The sequence below is a fragment of the Galleria mellonella genome, unplaced genomic scaffold (genome assembly GCF_026898425.1).
Source record: "Galleria mellonella isolate WM207_F2 unplaced genomic scaffold, CSIRO_AGI_GalMel_v1 utg63, whole genome shotgun sequence".
NCBI classification, from domain to species: domain Eukaryota; kingdom Metazoa; phylum Arthropoda; class Insecta; order Lepidoptera; family Pyralidae; genus Galleria; species Galleria mellonella.
This window is the reverse complement of record NW_026442130.1, coordinates 14,318,465-14,343,753: the sequence shown is the minus strand read 5'-3', so window position 1 is coordinate 14,343,753 and position 25,289 is coordinate 14,318,465. Positions and strand designations below refer to the sequence as shown.

Below are 25,289 nucleotides of genomic sequence, written 5' to 3'. Positions count from 1 at the left end.
GAGCGTGAACGCTTTTTTTGAAAGACGGTTTAGTTGGTATCATTGTAGGAGATATTTAAGGAAAATTTATATAAGAGAGTTATGGGCTGTAGCCTATATACTTCTCAAATCCTATATAATGCGTGTATACGATTGGTTAAGCCGTCAACGTGCTATGAGACATTGAACGAACAAACAATCAAAACTACCCTCTTTATGATATTAAAAAGTATAGATTATTATTAAGAATCTATGTACCCGTGCAAAACTGGAGCGCATCGCGAGTCATTTACATAAATGATTGTCATTCGAGTGTATCGTTTATTTGTCTCGATAAAATTCTATGTAGTCTGTTAATTTCTAAATTTGCTGCGTTGCCGTTTGTTGCTCCATTTGCCGACATCAAAGGTTACATCACTTCGTATCTAAATCACGTGGCAAACCATAACAGTGTTGAAACGGTCGTGCACAATGACGGACGCGGAAAAATCGCTGAGAAAAGTGCTCGAGGAAATCGCGGGCAGAAATAACATATGTAATTACAAAGTGAATATTAAGGGCTTCACTAGTGGCGGAGCGAATTTTACATCGGCCATATTTTTCGCGACCATCTCGTCACCGTACACGGACGATCTGAATCTCTTCGCGAAGGTGGCAGCTATAGGGGAAAAGATCCGCAAGAAATCGTACATGGACTCTATGTTTAAAACTGAACAGCTCTTTTACACTAAACTGGTGAACACATGGGACGGTTTCCAGAAGAAATACTCCGTACAGGGAGAGGATCGGTTTATTTTTCCAAAATTTTACGGCGGTAGTCCGATTCGCGGGGAGGAGACCATTGTATTGGAGAACTTGGTGACACGTGGATATGAAACTCACAATAGATTGACATCCGTCGATTGGCAGTACGCCTCCGAAGCCATCAAGGTACTGGCAAAATTTCACGCTTTCTCATTTGTTTTTGAAAGAGAATGCCCAGATGAATATGTTAAAATATGCAATGAATTAGTGTTCAAGTTTGGTGATCAGGACAAAGATGAAAATGTTTGGGAGAAAATGATCGGGAATTCGATACAGGTGTTAAACGAAGACCACAGGGGAAGAGTTATGAAGTATTTCAAGTCACAATCGGACATGAAGAGTTTTTTGAAATATTATGAACCTATTGGAAAGCCGGTATTAATTCACGGGGACTATCGGCCGAGCAACTTGTTGAATAAACGGCAGGTGAGTTTGATAAAACATCCAAAAATTTTCTTTTTTTTTTTAATAAACTTAGGCCGTTCTAAGTTGACTGCCTTTCTGATGGGAAATGGTAACCGTGGGGCATGGATATCGCAAAGTACCCTATCATTCCCGTGGTATCTCATACGTTGCCATTCTTGAGGTCCGTGGTGTTACGAGTATGTTTCTGTATTTTATAAAGAAAAGGAACTTAGTCAATATAAACATGATTAATAATCTTATACTTTATGTTTTCCGTATTTGAGGATAAATTCTGATCATCGTCATCGAATCATTTTTCAATTATCTACTGCTAAATATAAACCTTCCTCTTGAGGGATTTTGCCAGTAGTTACCACGCTTGGCAGGCGGGTTGGTAACCGCAGTTAGGCTTTAGAGATGTTTTAAGAGGGACGCTGTTGTCTATCCTTCGCCTTTCCATAGTCGCCTCTTACGACACCCATGCGAAGGGGTGGCCTATTCTATACTGGGACCACACGGCAAACAAATTTCAATTATGTTATTAAATAAGCAATTTTATATATAGTAACATAAAAATAATATAATAGCGTAATATTATGTTTAATTTAAGAAGAACTGCCATCTTGTCAGTGATTATTTTGTCTACCTACATCAAATCACTGTTTATATATGTCACAAAAAAAATTAATGAATCTAAATCATGTTATAATTTTTTTTTTATACAACTTAGAATGGCAAACAAGCTGACGGCCCACCTGATGGAAAGTGGTAACCGTCGCCTATAGACATGAGCAGTATCATGAACATAACAGAGTATACTGTTTCGCCCATGATACCCCCCATGCGTTGCCATTCCTGAGAACTCAGGTGTTATTCCTCCGTACCCTGTAAATTCACGCCATATCCCACCCTTCAAACCGAAACACAGCCATGCAAACACAACTGCTTTACGGTTGAAACATGAATGGGACAAAGGTACCCAAGAAAACGACTTTTGTACAAAGTCTCCTTCTGATATTTATTAATTTTTTGAATATTTTTAAATATTTTCAATTTATTTTCATAATTATTAATGAATTTACAAAATAAGTATTAGTCATTCAATGACTCGGTGGTAGTAATAAACAAATATAAAAATGGCGATACCCTTTTGAAAACTGTAGTTATTTGGAACGTGTAAGTGAATGGAATTGTGAAATATAACACTATTAAGACAGGGAGAGTGTTATTTTATATCGATTACTCTAAAATTCACCAGAGGGAGACTTTGTACAAAAGTCGTTTGCTTGGGCACCTCTGTCCCATTCGTGTTTCAACCGTGAAGCAGTTGTTTGCAAGGCTGTGTTTCGGTTTGAAGGGTGCGATATGGCAGTAAATTTACAGGGTACGTAGGAATAACACGTGAGTCCTCAGGAATGGCAACGCATCAATGGTACGGCTCATGTCTGTAGGCGACGGTTATTACTTTCCATCAGGCGGGCCGTCAGTTTGTTTGCCATTCTAAGTTGTATAAAAAAAAATAGTCAGAATCTAATAAGTTCATCATAATTTTTTTTTGTTCTGATACCTACATACTTTTTTTTTCATTTAAGTGTGTCCTCTTGTCGGTGCAACTACTTCATGCATCTTCTTCCAGCCAGCTCTATTTCAAGGCCGTATCTTAACTTATCGGAACTGACCTGCTTTTTTATCTTCATCAATCGTCCCTCATTGGTGCCTCGCTAATGTATACTGATAGCGCAGGCGGGGTTATCATTCCATTATAATCCATTAAAGAAAAACTACCCACATTTTGTATAACATTTGAAGTATTTTTTATTATTTGACAAAAAACACTTTTTCGCTCATATCTATAGGCGACGGTTAGCACTTTCCATCAGGTGGGCCGTCAGCTTGTTTGCCGTTCTAAGTTGTATAAAAAAAAACACGGAACATATAAGTAGCAATAATATTTTGTCACTTTTTGTATACTTACGTATTACTTACCTAGTCATGTCGATTTATTATTAATATAAATTCGTTTCTCATTTACTGAGTAATAACATTTATATAAAAGTAGCTTGAAGAGCGTTATTTTAAATAGGATATAATATTACAATTCCTGATACGTTAAGGTAGACAGTTATATATCTGTATTGCCACGCAGTAAGCGTTAGTACTCAATACTTTTTTTTAATGAGTGAAAATGGCATGGTAATGGCAATGGAATGGGTGAGTATGGAATGATAACCCCGCCTGCGCTAACGGTATACACTGGCAGGGTACCAGTGGGAGGTAATAGGTGAGGATGAAAAGGCAGGTCAGTTAGCTCACCGTGACGAATTCAACGATAAATTAGCCACGATAGTTTCCAGGGGGAACCGCGTGTAGGTCGACCTGATAGGGTATATTGATAGTAATGGGGACTAACCTCCCCATTACTAACAATCCCTTCCCTCCACTCAAAACATTTAGTCGTTGTGTTACTTACACACAATTTATTTTTATATCTATTACTGCGCGTTATAATGTTTGTTTGTTTATTAAGTTAATTGTGAGTGTTTCTTAACAAAAATACACATTTTAATAATACAAAATATTTTTTATTTTTATAGTTGTAATTATTATTTTTCCACGATATACGTCGTGACCAGTCGCCCTATCAAATCTACCTATACGCGGTTCCCCATGGAAAACATCGTGATTTATTCTTGTTGAATTCGTCACGATGGGTTACCTGACCTGCCAAATTTTCACCTATCATCTCTTACTGATGTCTCATCAGAGTATACCAATAGCACAGGCGGGCTTGTTATTCCATACTCACCCATTCCGTGCTCTTTTTAAGGGCAAAGCAATAAACTGAGTTGTGACCATTTTGTGTTACTATAGCACGTAGGTACATGAAAAAAGGAAAATGTTGTTTTTATATTTTGCTTTTTTTTGTTTTTCATTCTTTTATCTCTTTTACTGTGTGTGTATGTTTGTATTGTAATTTGTGTGCTGTAAGTAATGCAAATAAATTATCTATCTTTAAAAAAAAATTTAAAAAAAACCTTTTTTGAAATTATGGCAAAATGGTATAACCATGTCTGCCATGTTTAAAACTGACGGGTAACGGATATATCAACTAATTCGGTGGAAGTATTTCATTGACAATTGCATGCACAATTCACAGCACAATACGTCATTGTAATAAAGGCCTTGATCTCCCTTTATCTCGGACGGGCGTAGTAAACTGCGTCCGAGGTTGGCCGCGGTGACAGAGCGCAGCTAACCTATTCTGTAACGATTACGCAACTCACTTCACTTTGCATTTCACTTTACACTTCACTTTACATTTCACTTTTCACTTCACTTAAGTTTGCATGTCATCTAAATTTCATAATTTCAAATCTGTATTCTTGTATTATTTGTAGACTTTGGAAATGACGAGCGAAGTGAGTTTTCAAACGACTTCAAAAACAAAGCTCAAATCGGTTGTTTTTTTTTTATGTTTGTTATGTGGTTCTTCTACGGATACCCTCATTTCGGTTTCTGTCACGCAAAAAAATGAGCATTTTTGTTTACAACACAGGGGGCAAACGAGCATGCGGCTCACCTGATGGTAAGTGACTACCGCCGCCCATGGTCACCCACAACACCTACGGCATTGCAGGTGTGCTGCCGGCCTTTTAAAAAGGAATATGCTCTTTTCTTGATGGTTATGTTGTCGTATCGGTTCGGAAATACTGCTGCTGGAAGTTGATTCCAAAGATTAGTTGTACGTGGGAGAAAGTGCCTTGTAAAACGCACACTAGAAGAACGCCACTCGTCCAGATGGTTGGGATGAAATTTTAGTTTATGGCGGGTTGTACGGTGGTGAAAATGATCAGCATAGCCGTCTCTATAGCTCGCTGAGCGACTTGAAGCTTTTGTATGCGAGCGACTGTATAGAATAGTCGGTTACAGAATAACACCGCTGGTCTATGAATGTAAACGCCAAGTCGATGGCCTAAATTTTACGGTTGATAAATGACTGCTCATTCTAAATTATGAAACCGCAACATTGACACTTTTTGTGACCTCCGTGTAATAGTAGTTTGCTTTGTGTAAATGGGGCCTCAGGGTCTGAGTTTTGGAGAGTTAACATTTGGAAGTTCTATGTTGCGCTGTAGATAAATGATTTCCCATAATACAGGGAATGATTGTTTGAGGAGCAAGCAATAAAAAATTATGTCATTTTGTGGTGTTTTTATAATTGTTAACCGACTTCAAAAAGAAGGTGTTTCTCTGGTGATTTTTTTATGTTTGTTACTTCATAACTCCGTCTTTGTAAATACAGATCGAACCCATAGAAATATATATATATATATATATATATATATATATATATATATATATATATATATATATATATATATATATATATATATATATATATATATATATATATATATATATATATATATATATATATATATATATATATATATATCCTTTATTCCTACCATAAAAATTCAAAACAAACCTATTTTTAACCATTAGTGTCTTTTGTCACTGTCTTTCAAATTGAGCATAAGCGCAATAGAGAAAGACTTTAATAGCTAAAGTGGGTCATTTGTTGCATATTATAATATTATATTATGGCATAAATTATACTGCTATATCAAATAATAGATACATTAACACAGAAATTACTAAGTACTGATCTCAAATCTATTAATAATCTTTTTTTTTTTTTATACAACTTAGAATGGCAAACAAGCTGACGGCCCACCTGATGGAAAGTGGTAACCGTCGCCTATAGACATGAGCAATACCATGGACATAACAGTATACTATTTCTGTTTCGACTCACACTTGACCGGCTCTTTTTTATTCACTCCGGCTTGTGAACGTGATAAAATAAAAATAATAATAATAATATAATTTTGTCTATTATTTGTATTATAGTGCTGTCCATTAGGAATTACTCCTCTCCATCCAAAGGTTGCCTGGAAGAGATCGCTGTTAGCGATAAGGTCGCCCATTGTTTTCTCATTGTGATTATTTCTTTTAATTCTTTATATTTATAATAAGTTTACTATTGTGATCTTTTGGAGGAAACAATAAAGAATATCTGTCTATCTATCTATGTGCCCACTGCAATTTAATCCCCACTTCAAGTGGCAAGATGTATTAGGATAGTTGTACGGTCACTGTTATCAAATGATATTGTATTCTTTAATCATAATTTTAAAGTCGAAATTTGTTTGCCTTGCGAAGTAATGGACGTCCTTTGAAATAGAATAGAAATATCGACAAAGACGGACGTCCGGTGCCGGTTAGGATTTGTTTGACACAAGCATTGCGACTCATCGGGTTCGTATAAGATCAAATCAGTATGATGCCCACGGCCACTTTCTATCATCGTACGGCTCGCCATCGACAGGGAGTTCACCCTCATACCTAAATGGTCGCGTACAGCGTGGTTTCAGAGATGTTTTCTCCTACGAATACTCAGGTTATGTAATGAGCTCCCTGCCGAGGTTTTCTCAAGAGACTACAGCATGGGGTTCTTCAAAATGGGGGTAAAGAAGTTTCTTCAGGGTCGGCAACGCGCGCGTAATACTTCTAGTATTGCAGGCGTTCATAGGCTACGGTAACCGCTTACTATCAGGTTGGCCGTATACTTGTTTGCCACCTCAGTGGTATAAAAAAATCATAATTTCTAGAAATACTTTATTAAGATCTATACTGCATAAAGTTTGGTCCGAGTCTATCCTGATTTTCAGTTTTCTGAGCAAGATAAGAAAATTATTTTTAAATAAAAAACAAAGAAATAAAAATCATAAGCACAGTTTAAAAATAATCACGAAGCATTCCAATCTACTATATTTCCCATGGAAAAAAAGATGAATTCACGTTTCCGGATTGTAACAATCAGAAGCAACTATGCATTTAAAAATATATTTTACGGATTCTAACTATCTTAAATTGTTTATTTTTTGCTTATTAACTCCAAAATTTTTATTGTGAATAAAGGTTATGTTCTTTTGTATGAATTATAGCGGTCAATGTTATCATCAAGGTGATAAACGTAATGAAAGATTAGTGTCCCACAAAAAAGTCAACTTCATTTGTGACACTCATTTATTTTAATTTAAAAACTAAACTACTAAACCGATATTGATAGAATTTCTATGGAACCAAGCTAGAAGTATATCCTTTGAGAGGAAGAAAGAATTTTCTAAATCGGTTTACAACTGACGGAGTTATGAGGTAACAAACTTTAAAAAAAATACAACCGAATTTGATTGACAAAGTGATGTAATAAAAAGTAAATAAGCATATAATATATATTTATATGTATATGTATATGTAGTACATATTATTTGCTATAATAAGTAGTCTAATAAACAATATGTATTTGATGTTTTTGTGCATTATACGTAACAATTATTAATTCACTCATGCGCCACCTACCCACTTCTAAATGTTCTCCTTCAACCAAAGGTTGTTTGTAAGAGATTGCTCTAGCGATAAGACCGCCTTTTGTACCTTTATGTGTATATTTTAATCTGTACTCCATGCTACTGTATTTCAGTTGAATTGTTTATATGTCATTATTTATTTTTATGTTTCGGTTTTTTTTTATACAACTTAGAATGGCAAACAAGCTGACAGCCCACCTGATGGAAAGTGGTAACCGTCACCTATAGACATGAGCAGTACCATGGACATTACAGAGTATACTGTTTCGCCATGATACCCCCTATGCATTGCCATTCCTGAGGACTCAGGTGTTATTCAATAAATTCATGTCATATCCCACCCTTCAAACCGAAATACAGCCATGCAAACACAACTGCTTCATGGTAGAAACACGAATGGGACAGAGGTACCTAAGCAATCGACTTTTGTATAAAGTCTCCCTCTGGTAAACTGGTCTGGTTTCGGTGCAATAAAGAGGTAAATAAATAAATAAATAAATATAAATATATAAATAAATATATACATATGATGTAATAATAATTGTAATATAATATTAAATCTAAAACGATTGTACCGTACATAGGTGTCAATTATTACACAATCGAGTTATTGTACTGAGTAAACGCTTACCTGGTTCTACGATGGCGTAACTATGCTCACTATGTATACGTATGCAGATGCATTATGTTGTAATCTTCAAATATGACTTGATTAATCGTTACACTAGACTTTGTCTGATATTAACTCCCATTTCCGAGGAAATATCAACAAACAAACACATTGTCTCGTCATTTAAATGCACTAATCACAAGATTTAGTGACATTGAAATCTTCTGTTTCCTACAGTAGTTGACGACCTTGACCTAGTGGCATTATTTGTTTGTACTTTGATGTAGAAACTGATAGTGCATAAAAAATATGACAGAGGTAAGTAAATGTACAAAGGCGAGCTTAATTCTAAAAGAGTTCTCTTCCAGCAAACCCAATGTGGAAAAGAGCATTAATGTCAGCGGGTAGAGCGGTGTATAGCAAAGTATATTATATCAAAGATCATATTTAAGAATATATACATATGTATGTATATATATAAATATATATATTATAGATACTCTTTAGTATTTCCTCCAAAAGATTACAATAGTAAACTTATTATAGATACAAACAATTACAAGAAATAATCACAGCAAAAAACAATGGGCGACCTTATCGCTAAAAGCGATAAGGTCGTAAGAGGCGACTAAGAGAGGGCGAGGGATGGGCAGCAGCATCTCTATTAAAACTTCCCCAAAGGCCTATCTGCAATTGCTAACCAGCCTGCCAAGCATGGCAACTAATGGCAAAACTCCTCTTATGCGGAAAGCTTATGTCCAGCAGTGGACAATTAACGGATAAAATGATGATCACTTTCCATCAGTGGGCTTATTTTCCATTATGTATTGCGTAAAAAATATTAGACTCAAACAAATATGTCTATTTTTCATTTCAGGGTGACTCTCTCCAAATTGTGCCAGTCGATTACCAGACCATCCGTGCTGGTAGCCCCGTCTCGGACCTAATCTACTTCATATTTGTGGGGTCCGACCAGAAGTTCCGAGCCAAGTACTACCACCAGCTCATCGAACACTACTACGAGCAGCTCTTCTTGGCGTTGGCCAAGTTCAATATAAAAGCAGACGAGGTCTATTCAAGGGAGACGTTCAATAGTGAATTAAAGGAGGTGAGAATCTATTAGTTTATCGTCGTTTAATTTGTTTTATGCAGCTTAGAATGACAAATAAGCTGACGGCCCACCTTATGGAAAGTAGTAAATGTCGCCTATAGACGTGAGCAGTACCATGGACATAACAGAGTATACTGTTTCGCCCATGATACCCGCCATGCGTTGCCTTTCCTGACGACTCAGGTGTTATTCCTCCGTATCCTGTAAATTCACTGCCATATTTCACCCTTCAAACCGAAACACAGCCATGCAAACACAACTGTTTCACGGTAGAAACACGAATGGGACAGAAGTACTCAAGCAAACTACTTTTGTACAAAGTCTTCTTCTGGTATTGATTAATTTAATTACATACAATGAAACAACAAGATTAATTGTATGTAGCTATTCATAATTTGCATATATTAAGTATAATATTGTTAGGCATTACGTACATAATAAGTATTTACCTTGGTATTATCTAAGATTTACAACAATGTAGTAAATTTTATGTAGTTAACTATATAATAGATATTAAATAAAGATTCTATTATTATCTTGTATTCGCATATGGGGTCAGCTAAGACGTTGCACATCGACCCATCGGGATCTTTTGCTTCCCCCTACCTTATACCATCATTTCATAGATCCTATGTGTTACCTTAACGATATCCCGTGATTCAAGATATCTGTAGTCCCCTGGCTCTGGATAAGCCGTTCCTAGTAGATTCATACACATGCTCGCTAACGAATCACAGTTGCACATCAAGTGTTCCATGGAGTCCGATTTCTCCCCGCACAGTCTGCTCAGTGTGTCCGAAGATAGACCCATCTTGTGTAGTATATGCCTTACTGGCATATGTCCAGTTAGGGCACCCATTATGAATCTTCCCTGTTGTCTGCCACCGCTGTAGATGAGTTTATCCCATCCCTCAGCATTGTCGTTTAAGAACTTTTTGGTTGGCTAAGAGCCTTCAAAGTCCTCCATTCCTTTTGCTACTCTCTTCAAACACTTGATGCAAGTGCAACATATGGTTTAGGACCTATAATTTTTTAATCTGATCCCCTTCTCGCCAACTCATCGGCCCTTTTATTACCTTTAATCCCTATATGTCTACCATTATGGGACCCATACCAAACTAACCCTATTAAGCCTACTCAAATTGTTTTAGTTTTAAAGAGTATTTAAGATTAACCCTGAATTCATCTTTATTGAGAAGCCACGCTTGGCAGACGGATTAGCAACTGCAGTTAGGCTTTGGAGATGTTTTAAGAGGAACACTGCTGCCCATCCCCCGCTCTCCCTTAGTCGCCTTTTACGACACCCACGGGAAAGGAAGGGGTGGCCTATTCCATGCCGGGACCGACACGGCGACAAAAGAGACAATAATTATAAATAGTACACAAAATATTTTATTACAGATGCTGCCATTTGCTGTAATGCTTGGTGTGTTAGTTCTGCCAGTTGTAACGGTGGAAGCCGAAAACGCCCCGCGGATGGATGGAGACGCAGACTTCAATAATTTTGTTCTGACGCCAAATGAGCTATTCGCTAAGAGATTCACCGAATTGATCGAAGACTGTATTCAGTATAAAATCATTTAGCTAAAAAAAAAAGAAATAGAGAGAAAAAGAGAGCAAGAGAAAAAGCCGGGAATTGTTTTTTGTTTCTTTCTATTTTATAAATAAAAGTAAGCAATCCATTGTTCACCGGTATGAACGTCAGATTGGAAGCTTAGAGTCTTGTTACACGATTTATTGATACATGGATTTATATATAAGTTAATATTGTTGAGGTGAATGTAGATTGTTCTTGAAGCTAATAAAAGGTGTTGTTAGAATAGAATAGAATAGAATAGAAATAATCTTTATTAAAATAGACTTGATTACAAAGGTTCATGATCATGTTATCTGGTGAGAAGAACTCATAAGAATCTCTACAGTTATTCTTTTCAAATTATTATATTACAAGATAGTTTTATATTTTTCCATTGTAACTGTGATTAGCATTAAGTTTTATTTATCTGTATTTTTTAAATGTAAAATAAACAAGCAAACATGAGCAGATGGTAATTCTGCCTAAATATATTGGTTTACGGGGAATCGAGAGGATGAAGTTAGGTAAGTTGCTTCGTTAATGTGAGTTCTAGAAAAAAAAATACGCTAGTATCGATCTGGAGCCATATTGGCGTTGATTAGATATTATAAATTGATAACTATGATGTCTCTAGTCCCCGTTACCAATATTACGTTTACGTCATCATCATTTTTCGTCATTTCGGCCGTCAACTGTCAACTGCTCAACATAAGCCTTCCCTGTAAGAAGTTTGCCAGTAGTTGCCACGTTTGCTAGGCGGTTTTGACTTTTAGAGATGTTTTAACGACGATATCGTCGAGAGATATTATTTGCTCTTATATTTATTATTATATTGTCTTTTTTTTTTTTGTTATTTTTGTGTCACATGCGCTTGAGCGCGAATATCGAATGACGTACGTTTCTAGTGTTGCCAGATGGTGTTTTTGTTTTTGGATTAAGTATTAAAATGGCGTGCTACGTTAATTAATTAAAGTGTCCATCAGTGCTATATTTACTAGTAGATCGTTTATACGATAGCCGGGTGGGACAAAGGAGTACAAGGGGCGGCAGATTTTGCATGCATATAGCCTCTTAAAATTTTCTAAATCTTTTCTATTTTTACTGTCATCGTTCTTGATGTCAAACATGGCTACTACAGAATATCAGCACTGTAGCAACTGAATTGTTTTAGCATATGCTGAGTAGCGGCCATGTTGGCAATAACAAATGTCAAATTTGTTTTCTATTAAAAATTTGTATAAGTTTTACTACTCTTACTTTTTGTTCTCTTTTTATTTCTCTTTTTGTTGTTGGCAATGTTTTCTTTCTTCTTTCTTTCAAATTCATGTTTATTTTCCAATTGTATCATTTATATAATCTTTGCTATACCCAGCTTACCCACCACGGCTAGGTAATTCAACAAATACAAGTGCGCCCACCTTCTTTTCTAGAAAGTCGTAAGGACATGAAGACAATGGCACTTGTTAGGATAGTAACCATTCGTCCCAGTTGTGGGATTCGTTAATTTAGATAAATTATTTGCATAGATATTAAATAGTAAGTTTAATTACGTTATAAAATAACTGTAATTCCAACCTTGACAATGGTGCTATTTCCATGAACAATCTTCATTCATTCTTCATAAGACTTTTAATGTACCTCATTATAAATGTACTGTAAACAGCTATAATTGTGATGCAAATGTGGCTTAATTATTAGATATTTATAAGGAAGACGAGATAAATATATTACGTAATACGTTTTCAACGTCCTTTTTACAAAATTAAAAAAAGAATCGACAGTATGCATCATAATTTTTATAGTAAAAAAAGTACAAGTGGCCAGTACGTGCAATATTAAAAAGAGTTCGTTCTCACATATTAAATTGAATCTGTAACAAAATGTATGGTTTTATTACGTTTTGTATTTCAATGTCTAGATAAATAAACAAATATATATATATATATAAGCAATATTTTTTGTATTTTTTTTTTAATTTATGACAGTAGTGTATCATAAATCGCAGATAAAGAAACAAGAATTGTTCACGATGGGTTCCAGGGGGAACCACGTGGAGGTCGACCTAATAAGGTATATTGCTAGCAATGGGGCTATCAAACTCCATTGCTAACAATCCTTTTCCCCCCTAGTAAGTGTGCATTATATTAATATACTATTTTCAAGATATACTAAATGGAAAAAAAGAATAGATTATGCACATATAGATAAATATCTTTCCTATGATATCTTGACTTGGTACCCGTTTCTTTTCAAACAATCCAAAACAGCTCTCCACTAATAGATCTACAGCACTTTGTCTTCACGGGCTCTGACGAGCAGTTCCGACGAGAGCACTTTCAGTCCCTCATGGACCATTACTACAAAGAATTAGGTAGTACTTTAGTTGCTGTCTGAAATACAGTCCTGTATTTCGTAAACTCGAAAATGGACTTCGAAAATTATTTGAAACAGGTACGACCGTTTTCAAAAAGAAGAATGCTCTCAATTTGATTGTTATTTTAATGTTTGTTACCTCATAACTCCGTCACTTAATAACAGATTTTGAAAAATATTTTTTTATCCTATAAAAAATATACCTACAGATAGCTCCCATAATAGTTTTATCAAAATAAATTCAGCAGTTTAGTTTTTAAATCAAAATAAACGGTTACACAATAATTAAAATCGTTTCTTTTGGTGAAACAAAATATTAAATTATTTCATTATATATACACTTCGTTTGGTTATAAAGCAAAGCATGATTGTTAAAATAGTCAATATAAAATGAAGTTAAAGTTATTAGCGTTCTTTTAAGACCGAAATAAATCATACTCCCAAAAAAGTATGAGTCCAAAAGTGAATATGTACAGGTACATTTTACAAAGAGTGAAAACAAATGAAGGTAATTAATTGCCGGTTGAAGAGAAATAGGCGTTGATTTATGATAAACTAGCGTCCCGTCCCGGCGTCGCACGAGTGGTCATTTTTAACATTTCCCTTCACTGATCTGCTCCTATTGATCACAGCGTGATGAAAAGTATACTATAACCTGGTCAGGAGTATGAAGAATAATTGTACCAAGTTTCGTTAAAATCCGTCGAGTAGTTTTTGTTTCTGTAACGAACATACAGACAGACAGACAAAAATTTTACTGATTGCATTTTTGGCATCAGTATCGATCATTAATCACCCTTTGATAGTTATTTTGGAAATATATTTCATGTACAGAATTGAACTCTCTACAGATTTATTATAAGTATAAATTAGCGATGCGCGAATCCGAATAATTTTATTATTCGAATAGTTAGTAATTACTAATTTCATAATTCGACTAAAAAATTAGTAATATACTAGTACTATACCGTGTTCAAATGATTTTACTAATTAGTAACTACATACAAAAAAGTCCTCTGGCCAACTCTTAGTCTGTTTACTACTAAGTTCATTCCAAAGTTTGTATCCATTACTGCTACATTACCAAGCACTGTAATATCAATTTTATAATACGTTTTGTAATACTTTCGCAATTTCCTACAAAAACTTTATTTATTTTTATCGAAACTTGGTAATATTTACTAAATTTAAATTAGCAACACTCTTATTCATTAGAACATTAAGATATTTAAACGATCGGCTCGACTCGGCTATGTTCGTGTCGACTCGTCAACATCTACTAATAAAGGACATTAGTGGTCGGACGACATTAGTATGAATGAATGAATGAATGACAAGTGTTTCAACTGTAAAGGATTTGTGTTTGCATGGCTGTTTCGGTTTAAAGGGTGAGATATGGCAGTGAATTTACACGGTACAGAGGAATAACACCTGAGTCCTCAGGAATAGCAACACATGGGGGGTATCATGGGCGAAACAGTATACCTACTCTGTTGTCCATAGTACTGCTCATGTCTATAGGCGACGGTTATCACTTTCTACCAGGTGAGCCGTCAGCTTGTTTGCCATTCTAAGTTGCATAAAAAAAATGGAAAGTATTACATTTTATGATATTTATTCCTGAAGAGTGTATATTTGATCACCAGTATGACTGATGTCTTGGGATCTGAGAAATGTTATAAAAAAGTTGACTAAAAGTTTACGAAGCAAATTGCTTCGAAACAGAAAACAGCTCGACTTTTTTTATCTACGTGTGCGTGAATCGGGTTATTACTATAATATAGTTAATACTAAGTATGTGTGAGAAATATATAATGATTCATAATGATACTTATCCTCGCTGATTAATTTCTATCTATATTTGAGAATACACTTAAAGTATCAATGCGTTATCAAAATCATTGAAAGTGATTGCCGTCTATTGTGAAATGCTCTAGCTTGGCTGTGAGCAGAAGTAGATGGAGACGCATTGCGAGGAATTCAATCGCGAAGGAGGGCCTTATCGACGATCCACTATCATTATAAAAACGACGAGCACGCTATCAAGAGTGTACGACTGAAGAGAGCGAGAGAGAAAGAGAGAGAGAGAGATAGAGATAATAATTTATAAGCACATGTTTATTTGTATAAGAAAACAAATATACCAGTTACCAATTAAAAAAAGTCAGTTTGTGGAGTTACTTTTGAAATAAATTCTCTCAAATTGCAACACTAGTGACATAATAGTTCCATATAGTTCTGATAGATACATATTAGTGTTTTTTTTTTTTTTTACAACACAGGGGACAAACGAGCATGCGGCTCACCTGATGGTAAGTGATTAAAACTTTAGTGTAACTTGCCAGTACAAACTATTATAAACCGATCCAAATTCTAACCTAATTCCTAATTGTTATTTCATGAGTGAAGTACAAAATTGTCATTGGCAATAGATTGGATTGACATATTAAATTTAAGAGTAGACCTAGGCACTTTCTTCCATGCACAGCCACTCTTTGGAATCAACTTCCAGCAACAGTATTTCCAAACCGACAAGACATCGTAACCTTCAAGAAAAGAGCGTATTCCTTTTTAAAAGGCCGGCAGTACACCTGCAATGCCGTTGGTGTTGTGGGTGATCATGGGCGGCGGTAGTCACTTACTATCAGGTGAGTCGAATCCCTCGTTTGCCCCCTGTGTTGTAAAAAAAAGACCTGCTGATGTGGAAAAATGTTCGTTGAATTACTTGCAACACTGAAAAAATTGCACGTCAAAATTGAGTCAGCCAAAGTGAAGTTTGGCTGACTAAATATTAACCTGTTTTATACACTAAATGCTACATCATCTAAGTTACAAATATACCCAATTCTTCCCCTGTAAAATGCATCTTTTTCAGTTTCGTAAGTTTACCATAAAGGTGACGACATTATAGATAAACACACCACAAACATTTATATTTATAGTTTCAAAGTTGTTTACTCCCACGAACACTCAGGTTATGGAATGAGCTCCCTGCCCAGGATTTCCCAAGAGACTACAGCATGGAGTTCTTCAACAGGGGGGGTAAAGAGGTTTCTTCAGGGTCGGCAACGCGCGCGTAACACCCCTGGTATTGCAAGCGTTCATAGGCTACGAAAACCACTTACCATCAGGTGGGCCGTATGCTTGTTTGCCACCTCAGTGGTATAAAAAAAATATTAACTGTATTCCGCGGATTCACCTGCGTAAATCAGTATATGAATATTGTACCGTGTACTAAATATTTTTCAAATCCATTCTGTACTTTTTGCGTGATTGAGTAAAAAAATCCATCGATCTTCACAAACTTTCGTATTTATATTAATTAGTAATAAGATTAAATAGTTGGGTTTATGTGTTTATTAATTAATTTACTCTTATATTAAGTCTGTACCAGAAGAAGACTTTGTACAAAAGTTGTTTGCTTCAGTACCTCTGTCCCATTCGTGTTTCAACCGTAAAGCAGTTGTTTGCATGGCTGTGTTTCGGTTTAAATGGTGGGATATGGCGTGAATATACAGGGTATGGAAGAATAACACTTGAGTCCTCAGGAATGGTAACGCCCCGTGCGTTATCATTCCTGTCGTCCTCAGGAATGGTAACGCACGGGGGATATCATGGGCGAAACAGTATACTCTGTTATGTCCACGGTACTGCTCATCAGGTGGGCCGTCAGCTTGTTTGCCATTCTAAGTTGTATAAAAAAAGTCTATTATTACAGGTTGTTTCTTATATAATGTTATTTTTATGAATTCATACCGGAATTTTATTAATAGTAAACCGTTATTAAATTATTACATAGGTAAAATCTCACTGTTACCAAAAAGAACATAATATACCGACAATAAACAAAAGCAACGAATTTTTGGTGACTGTGTATTTTCTTTTTTTAAATTCAAAGTTTCATTACAATATATAATACCAATTTGAAATGAGTAACATTTGTGCTTCTTGCCAGTTCTTTACAGTTGAATTTACTTATTTAACAGATGAAACAATACAGAACAAAAATAACGTGTCATAAAAATTTTGAATCGTCTTACATGACACGACGACTTAAACTAAACTATTTTTCAATTGTTTCTTTTAATTATATTTGCGAGGAAAATATTTATAAATCACCATTAGTACTATATGAGTAAAAATATTTATAAGAATCAGAAAGAAAATCAAGAAAAGAGCATATTCCTTTTTAAAAGGCCGGCAGCACACCTGCAATGCCGTAGGTGTTGTGGGTGACCATGGGCGGCGGTAGTCACTTACCATCAGGTGAGCCGCATGCTCGTTTGCCCCCTGTGTTGTAAAAAAAAAAAAAAAAGATATAAAATCGAATTTAATCTAAGAAAATATCTGAAAGTATTGATATAATATAGCAGTCCATTTGATTGCCACAAACAGAGGAAAACGTATTTTAAAACCATCAAAATGGCAGAGTAAATCTAATATAATAAACCATTTACCACGATACATTCTTGTAACATTACACTATCATAGATTATGTACTAATTGTAAATTGAGACGTGACATCTGTGATCTGTGGCTGTCAAGCCAGCGATAATCTGTATGCGTTGTTGAAAATTCATTGTCAATCGTAGCTTCGTAAGAAACGAAACGACTTATTAAAATAATCTTCGAATTGAAACTATTGTTGTAATTCTTGTGTTCAAAATACAATTGGAACGGCAAATGAGCTGACATACCATCGAATGGAAACTGGTAACTATAACTGCATGGTCATTATAGAAGATATTATATTGCTCACGATACCATACCTTATACATTCCTAACGAGTACCTATCAATTAATAATGATAAGTAAATAGGTCTTCTAGACTACGCCTTATACGTAGTGTGAGTAAGTGTAGATAGATATCAAACTATTTATTGAAGATTATCAAATTATTTTTAATCTATATCTTTGTTCAAGTACAAAATTAATACAATCAACGATAAAGAAAATACGCCATATGCATACATTACTTGATTAGTTTAAAATAAAATTCCTGATAAAAACAACGCTAGCACAATGGCGTTAGAGAAACTACACAAAGTATTAGACGATATCGTTAAAAAAAATAATTATATAAATCCTACTGTTGCTGTAAATCCAATTTCTACTGGCGGTGCCAATTATTCATCATCTCTGTACACAATCATTGTATCCGAGTCTGGGAAAGAAGATCTTCAACTGTTTGCTAAAGTTCTTGTTACGAATGAAAATTTATCTGCCCAGTTACCTATGAAAATAGTCGACCTAGAACAATTTTTTTATGTCGATCTATTAAAAAAATATGAAAATATACAAAATGCGCATAATTTACCTGTTGAAAAGAGACTGATTGTACCCAAATACTATGGTTGTTATCCAAAAGAACCGGTTGCGCAAACAATAGTTCTTGAAAATCTAACGGTGAAAGGATTCACCACACATGACAGATTTAAATCTATAGATTGGGACTACGCTGCAAAAGCCATGGAATCATTGGCTAAGTTTCACGCCCTCTCTATGGCATACAGCGAAAATAATCCAGTAGAATTTGAACAAGTTGTGGAAAAAATTAAAGGTAATGGTGAAATGATCGCTGGCATCTTAAAGCGTATGTATCAACAGCACATAAACACAACTTTAGCTGTAATACCAGAGAAACATAAAAATAAACTACAAAAATATCTGGATACTGAAGTGAATACAGAATTGATGTTCAAAAATAAATCGTTGCAACGACCTATTCTATGCCACGGGGATTATAGACCAAGCAACTTAATGCATAGAGTAAATGAGGTACGTATAAAATACAAGAAATAAAATACAAATAGATAAATAGACAGATACTCTTTATTGTTTCTTCCAAAAGATTACAGTAATAAACATCTACGACCTGGAAAAGATCGCTTTAGCGATAAGGACGTCCATTGTTTTCTCATTGTGATAATTTCTTATAATTGTTTGTATCATTAATATGTTTACCATTGTAATCTTTTGGATGAAACATTAAAGAGTTTCCGTTTATTTATCTATCTATGACAAATAATCAAATAGACACACTAGACGTCATTAACTGATATATAGTTCTTGACAAAGTTTGTTTCTAAATTTAAAATATATAGATACAGATGGGCTTGTCTAGAACAGCCATGTCTTTTAACCAACCGCGTAAATTCAGTGTTTTAATAAAGTTTTAATTAAAGTATATTTCTTATATAATATGATAAGGGGGGTTTTGCCAATAGTTGCCACGCTTGGCTGACGTGTTGGCAACCACAGTTACGCTTCGGAATGTAGAGGGACGCTGCTGCCTATCGCTCGATCATTAAATTTTCTTAGTCGCCTCTTATGACACCCACGGGAAAAGAAGGGATGGCCCATTTTGTTGTGACCATACGGCAACTAGAATATATACTATAATGAATAGTGTCCTAAACTCGAAGTGTATTGAATAAAAAAAAAAAACTAGTATTAAAGAAGATGTTACATATAAGTATATGCAAATGTGTGTATTCATCACGATGGGCTATTTTTTTTTATATATTTTTTTTATACAACTTGGAATGGTAAACAAGCTGACGGCCCACCTGATGGAAAGTGGTAACCGTCGCCTATAGACATGAGCAGTATCATGGACATAACAGAGTATACTTTTTCGCCCATGATACCCCCCATGCGTTGCCATTCCTGAGGACTCAGGTGTTATTCCTCTGTACCCTGTAAATTCACGCCATATCCCACCCTTCAAACCAAAACATAGCCATGCAAACACAACTGCTTCACGGTTGAAACACGAATGGGACAGAGGTACCCAAGTAATCGACTTTTGTACAGTCTCCCTCCGGTGATATATATATATATATATATATATATATATATATATATATATATATATATATATATATATATATATATATATATATATACCTATATATATATATAATATATATTTGTCAATATTTATACGATGGTGATGGTGATGGTGGTGGTATTATGGATGCTGACACAGACAATGTCAAACACAAATTGTCTGTGTCAGCTAATTATTAATAAATATAATTTTACAGAACGGCGCTCTTGAAGTAATACCTGTAGATTTTCAAACAATCCAATATAACTCTCCACTATACGACCTGATGTATTTCATCTTCACGGGATCTGACGAGAAGTTCCGGCGGGAGCACTTCCAAGACCTCACCGACCATTATTATCAAGAGTTGAGCAACGCACTGCGCTCTCTGAAACTTAATCCTGATGTCATTTACCCAAAAACAACCTTTGAACTTGAGCTAAAAGAGGTATGAAGATTTTTTTTTATATATAACAGTGGGCAAATAAGCATACGACTTACCTGATAGTGAGTGATTACCGATGCTCATGAGCAGGGCGTAACATCAGTGAAATTGTAGATATGCTGCCGGCCTTTTAAAAATAAATATTCTCTTGTTTTTTATGCAACTTAGAATGGCAAACAAGCTGACGGCCCACCTGATGGAAAGTCGTAACCGTCGCCTATAGACATGTGCAGTAAATACCATGGACATAATAGAATATACTGATTCGCCCATGATACCCCCCATGCGTTGCCATTCCTGAGGACTCAGGTGTTATTCCTCTGTACCGTGTAAATTCACTGGTATGCCATACTGGGTTAATTCCTGATGAATTCAACATGATGGGCTAACTGACCTGTTTTCATTTTCATAGATCTCCCTTCACTGGCGCTCCGCCAGCGTATCCCATTAGCGCAGGCGGGGTTGCCATTCCATTTTCACCCATAAAAAAACCCATGCAGAGGACTCTTGTACTCTCTCCGGTGAACAATCTCAATGTGATTATGACAAAATGTTTCTTTCAGACAAAGACTTTCCGCTACTTAAGTTTTTTTTAATAAAGTTATACATAAAGTTTTTTTTTTTAGTATTTACCATACGGCCTCGTGACTGCCATCTATTCCCTCCCCATCATAACAGTGGAGACAGAAAATGCTCCTGTTATACGAGATGACGCGAGCATTGAAGTTTACGATAGTTTTCTACAAACCAAGACCGGACCCCTGTACCCTGAGAGGATGAACGGCGTCATCAACGACTTCTTCAGATGGGGCATCATTGAATAGAAGAACTTCCTTTCGAATCGTTCCATCATTATTTCTGCCTGTATCTATCCCCTTCTGGATATAGGCCTTTCCCAAAATCTTTCAACAAGTTATTGGTCCTTTTCCTTGGGAAGTTTAGGCCCATAAATCATCACACTGTCAACAAAGTCGCTGTCGCTGTTTGTCCGTCCCTATGTATGCTTATATCGTTAAAACTACGCAACAGATTTTGAAGCGGTTTTCTTTAATAGATAGAGTGATTCAAGAGGAAGGTTTATATGTATAATACATGCATAATATTGTAGAGAAACATTGATAATTTTAAAAGTTTCTAATGTGATGTGATGTAATGTGCACCCGTGCGAAGCCGGAGCGGGTCAATAGTTAATTAATTATTGTCAATACCACTTTATAACTGCACATATGTGTAATATGTGTATGTAAGAAAATACTTTTAATAGCCTTTCTCATCATCTTCATCATCATCATCATAATAATAATCATCATCATCATATCAGACCTCCCCATAGACGTATAATTGTGGCGATTTTGCCAGCAGTCGCCACGCTTGGCAGGCTGTTTATTAAATAGGTAAAATTTCTTTTGCAATTTTCTTTTCCTATAATCTTATAAAGAAACTAGCAGCCCGGTACGTGCTTCGCTACGTATAAAGTGAAATAATAAAAAAAAAAAACATCAATATCGCTGCCAATTTGCTTTAATTGAAGCACGTCCAAAACGAAATGACCGCATGAATTATGTCATTCATTCAAAAATTAATGCCACTTTTCGTTGTAATTTTATAACTCAAGAATGGGCTCACCTATCCAAACCAAATGTTGAGGCTTTCTTCGGACTATTTAGTAGATGGTTCATGTGAAGTTTGCACGAAATCGGTCGAGCGGTTCTTCATTTATCACATTTTTTGTAACAAATGAATTCAATAAACGGCGGATCATTTAGTTAATGGGGATTTTTTCATACTTTTTTTAAGATGGCGATTGTGCTGTCAAATTAAAACTTTTTCAGTGTTGACAGTACAAGCATGTTGTTATTCATGCGGTCATTTCATTTTGGACGTGTTTCGATTGATTTTTTTTTTTTTAGTACGTTTGTTCCGTTTGGAACAGGCTAAGGTCGGAGACCATGCTGCCTAGTCTTCAAAAAGATAATTTGTCTGGAATGTGTTTCGATTGAAGCAAATTGTCAGCGATATTGATTGTAAATTTTTTTTTATTATTTCATTTTATACGTAGCAAAGCACGTACTGGGCCGCTAGTATTATATAATATATAATAAAAATAACGTATGTATAACCTATTTTACTCGCTCGTTATAATGTAGTTTTCTATAGGCGAAAAAATTATTAAAATCGCTTAAGAAGTTTATCAGTTTATTTATTACAAATAAACAATCAAATCTTACCTTACCTCTTTGTAATATTACTGTAGAAATGTTAGGATAATACTCTCTTATAAGACTTTTAATTATTGAGGTCACTAGCGTCTGTGTAGCTTGTATATCTACATATGTACTGATTTTTTAGAAATAAAGATTTTTTGCAATGTTTATACAATTTTAATAAGAAAATATTAACGTCTATAATAAATAGTAAAAATTTAAACACTGCTTTATCTAATGCTGTTGTTTCCTTTCTATCTGAGTATTATTATAATATATATTTATATGTATGTATGTATGTATAATGGAATATTTATTATGTGTTATTATTATTGAAAGGCAGGCTTTTTCAGCCAGAAAAACCTGTGACACTGCGACCTTTTAATTATCTTTCGTGCTCACCCTTTTTTATAGTTCTACCAAGAACAAGGAATTACTTAGAAGGAATGATAAAATAAAAACTGTAAATCATATGGTTGCCTCCTTTCTTATGTAAATATAATTAGTAAAAAGAGGGCGAAAAGTATACAACCAGTTGTTATTTTTCTTAATTCATAGCAGGTGTATAGAAATTTTTGTTCATATTGATATATCAATTATTTGTCAATAACAAATTTTATTAGAAAATTTCGTGTTATTTCACCTAATTAAATGTGATTTATGTACTATATATAAAACTAACATTACTTATGTTATTGTTTTTAAAACAGTAAACTTGTGTAAGTAAACTAACTTATGTTTAGTTTATTCAACGGAAGTACCGCAGGCGTTCGGTAGGCAGCGTATAAAGTAGAATGTGCCAATTTAAGGCCCTAACTTGGACTTAGCAAAATTTATTGAGTAGATATTAAAAAAATATACTATTTTTATTACGATATTTATTATAAATAAAACCTTAGCAGAAGTTAAGTAAATTTTGCAAATGTAGCACGTTTTATGTGGCATGTTGTAACCTAAGATAGAGCACACTCTCACACCAATGGCTGTATACGATTATGATCTATGTCTCTATATATATTGTATTAAAAAGTGTAACATTTTCTCTCTGTGTTCGCTCCGCATTGTTAAACGTTCCACATGTTTTTCTGTATTAAAATAAATTATTTAATGAGGAAAAAGTTGTTTGCTGAAAACCTTCCTGTATTGTAATATTACATTATGGCATATTTTGTTTGTATGTATAAATTTTAGCAGACTAGCATATTTTAATCGAGATTTTATCAAATTCGTCAATTTAAGTATAGATACGTTGCTGGCGGGAATTTATATTCGTTTCGTTTACTTTTTTGTAATATAAATATTGTTTTGATTTTTCATAGCTTTTTCAATGACAATAGCTTTCATACTGAATTCTGAAATTCCTGCTTTTGTATATTGAGCCTGGCACTTGTAAAGATAAAGATAAAGATAAAGATAAATTTATTTGCAAACATGTGTACATAGTAAGTGCAAAGACATACTTGTTGTTCATTGTAGGATTTGTATAGTCCTAACATGTTTTGCTAACATTAGCGTGCAAAATATTATTTCAAGGACAGTGGCAATTTCAAGTGCCTTACAAAGCAAATCCATGCCCCCTATCTATCCATGCCTTACAAAACATATTAATATTTTGTGAAGATTATATATAAACTAAATAAAAAGTCAAATGGAATTACAATGTCAATAGCAAATGTCGAAAGAGAAACATATTAAAGGTTGTCATTTAAAAATTCGTCAATATTATAATAACATTTGTCAATCAGTAGCATTTTCAGTTTTTTCCGGAATAAGTTTGTGTTTAAATTTTTATATACATCTGGAATTTTATTATAAATTTTTGGGGCCATACATATAATGCTTTTTTGCAATAAAGTGGTTTTGGCTGGATGTATACATAATAGATTTTTATTACGTCTATTTCGATAATTTTTATCAGATAGACGTGGAAATAAGATTGGATTTAACTTCACAAATAAGGCCATTTCAAATATATATAAGGACGGAAGAGTGAGGATATTATGTTTAGTAAATAATGGCTTACAGCTATCTGTGACATTCAATCTAAACATGGATCTTATACATCTTTTTTGCATCTTAAAAGCCATATCTTTATTTGTTGAATTACCCCAGAAAATAATGCCATATCTTAATATCGATTCTACTAAACCATGATAAGCTGTAAGTAGCACGTTATTGTTTACGGTCCTAGACAGCTTGTAGAGTAGATATGCCAGGCTAGATATTTTTTTGTTTATTTCGTCTATATGAGTTTTCCAGTTTAGTTTTTTGTCAATATTTAGACCGAGAAATTTAGCCGTGTCAACTTCATTTATAATATTATTTTCATATATTATTTTAATATTAGATTTAGATTGTGTTCTTTGATTAAAGTGCATAATATTAGTCTTTTTTAAATTAATTACCAAATTATTATTTTTTAACCAAGCAATTATTGATGTCAGAGATTTATTTATAATATATTCATATAAATTAATATCATTACAATTTACAGTAACTGTACTATCGTCAGCGAA

The 25,289-nt window shown here is 34.5% G+C and overlaps 2 protein-coding genes across 2 annotated transcripts; both read left to right on the top strand.

Moving 5' to 3' along the window:
* Positions 1-241: 241 nt before the first annotated feature.
* Positions 242-10,947, top strand: LOC113515789 (uncharacterized). Its single transcript, XM_026900076.3, has 3 exons — positions 242-1,209; positions 9,110-9,340; positions 10,745-10,947. The coding sequence occupies exons 1-3, from the start codon at positions 451-453 to the stop codon at positions 10,925-10,927; spliced, it is 1,173 nt and encodes a 390-aa protein (XP_026755877.2). The 5' UTR covers positions 242-450; the 3' UTR covers positions 10,928-10,947.
* Positions 10,948-17,859: 6,912 nt separating this feature from the next.
* On the top strand, positions 17,860-22,758 carry LOC113515760 (uncharacterized). The gene is made up of 4 exons (XM_052899743.1): positions 17,860-18,005; positions 18,216-19,070; positions 20,342-20,572; positions 21,196-22,758. Exons 2-4 carry the CDS (start codon positions 18,315-18,317, stop codon positions 21,391-21,393), a joined length of 1,185 nt encoding a protein of 394 aa, XP_052755703.1. The 5' UTR covers positions 17,860-18,005; positions 18,216-18,314; the 3' UTR covers positions 21,394-22,758.
* The last annotated feature ends 2,531 nt before the right edge of the window (positions 22,759-25,289 follow it).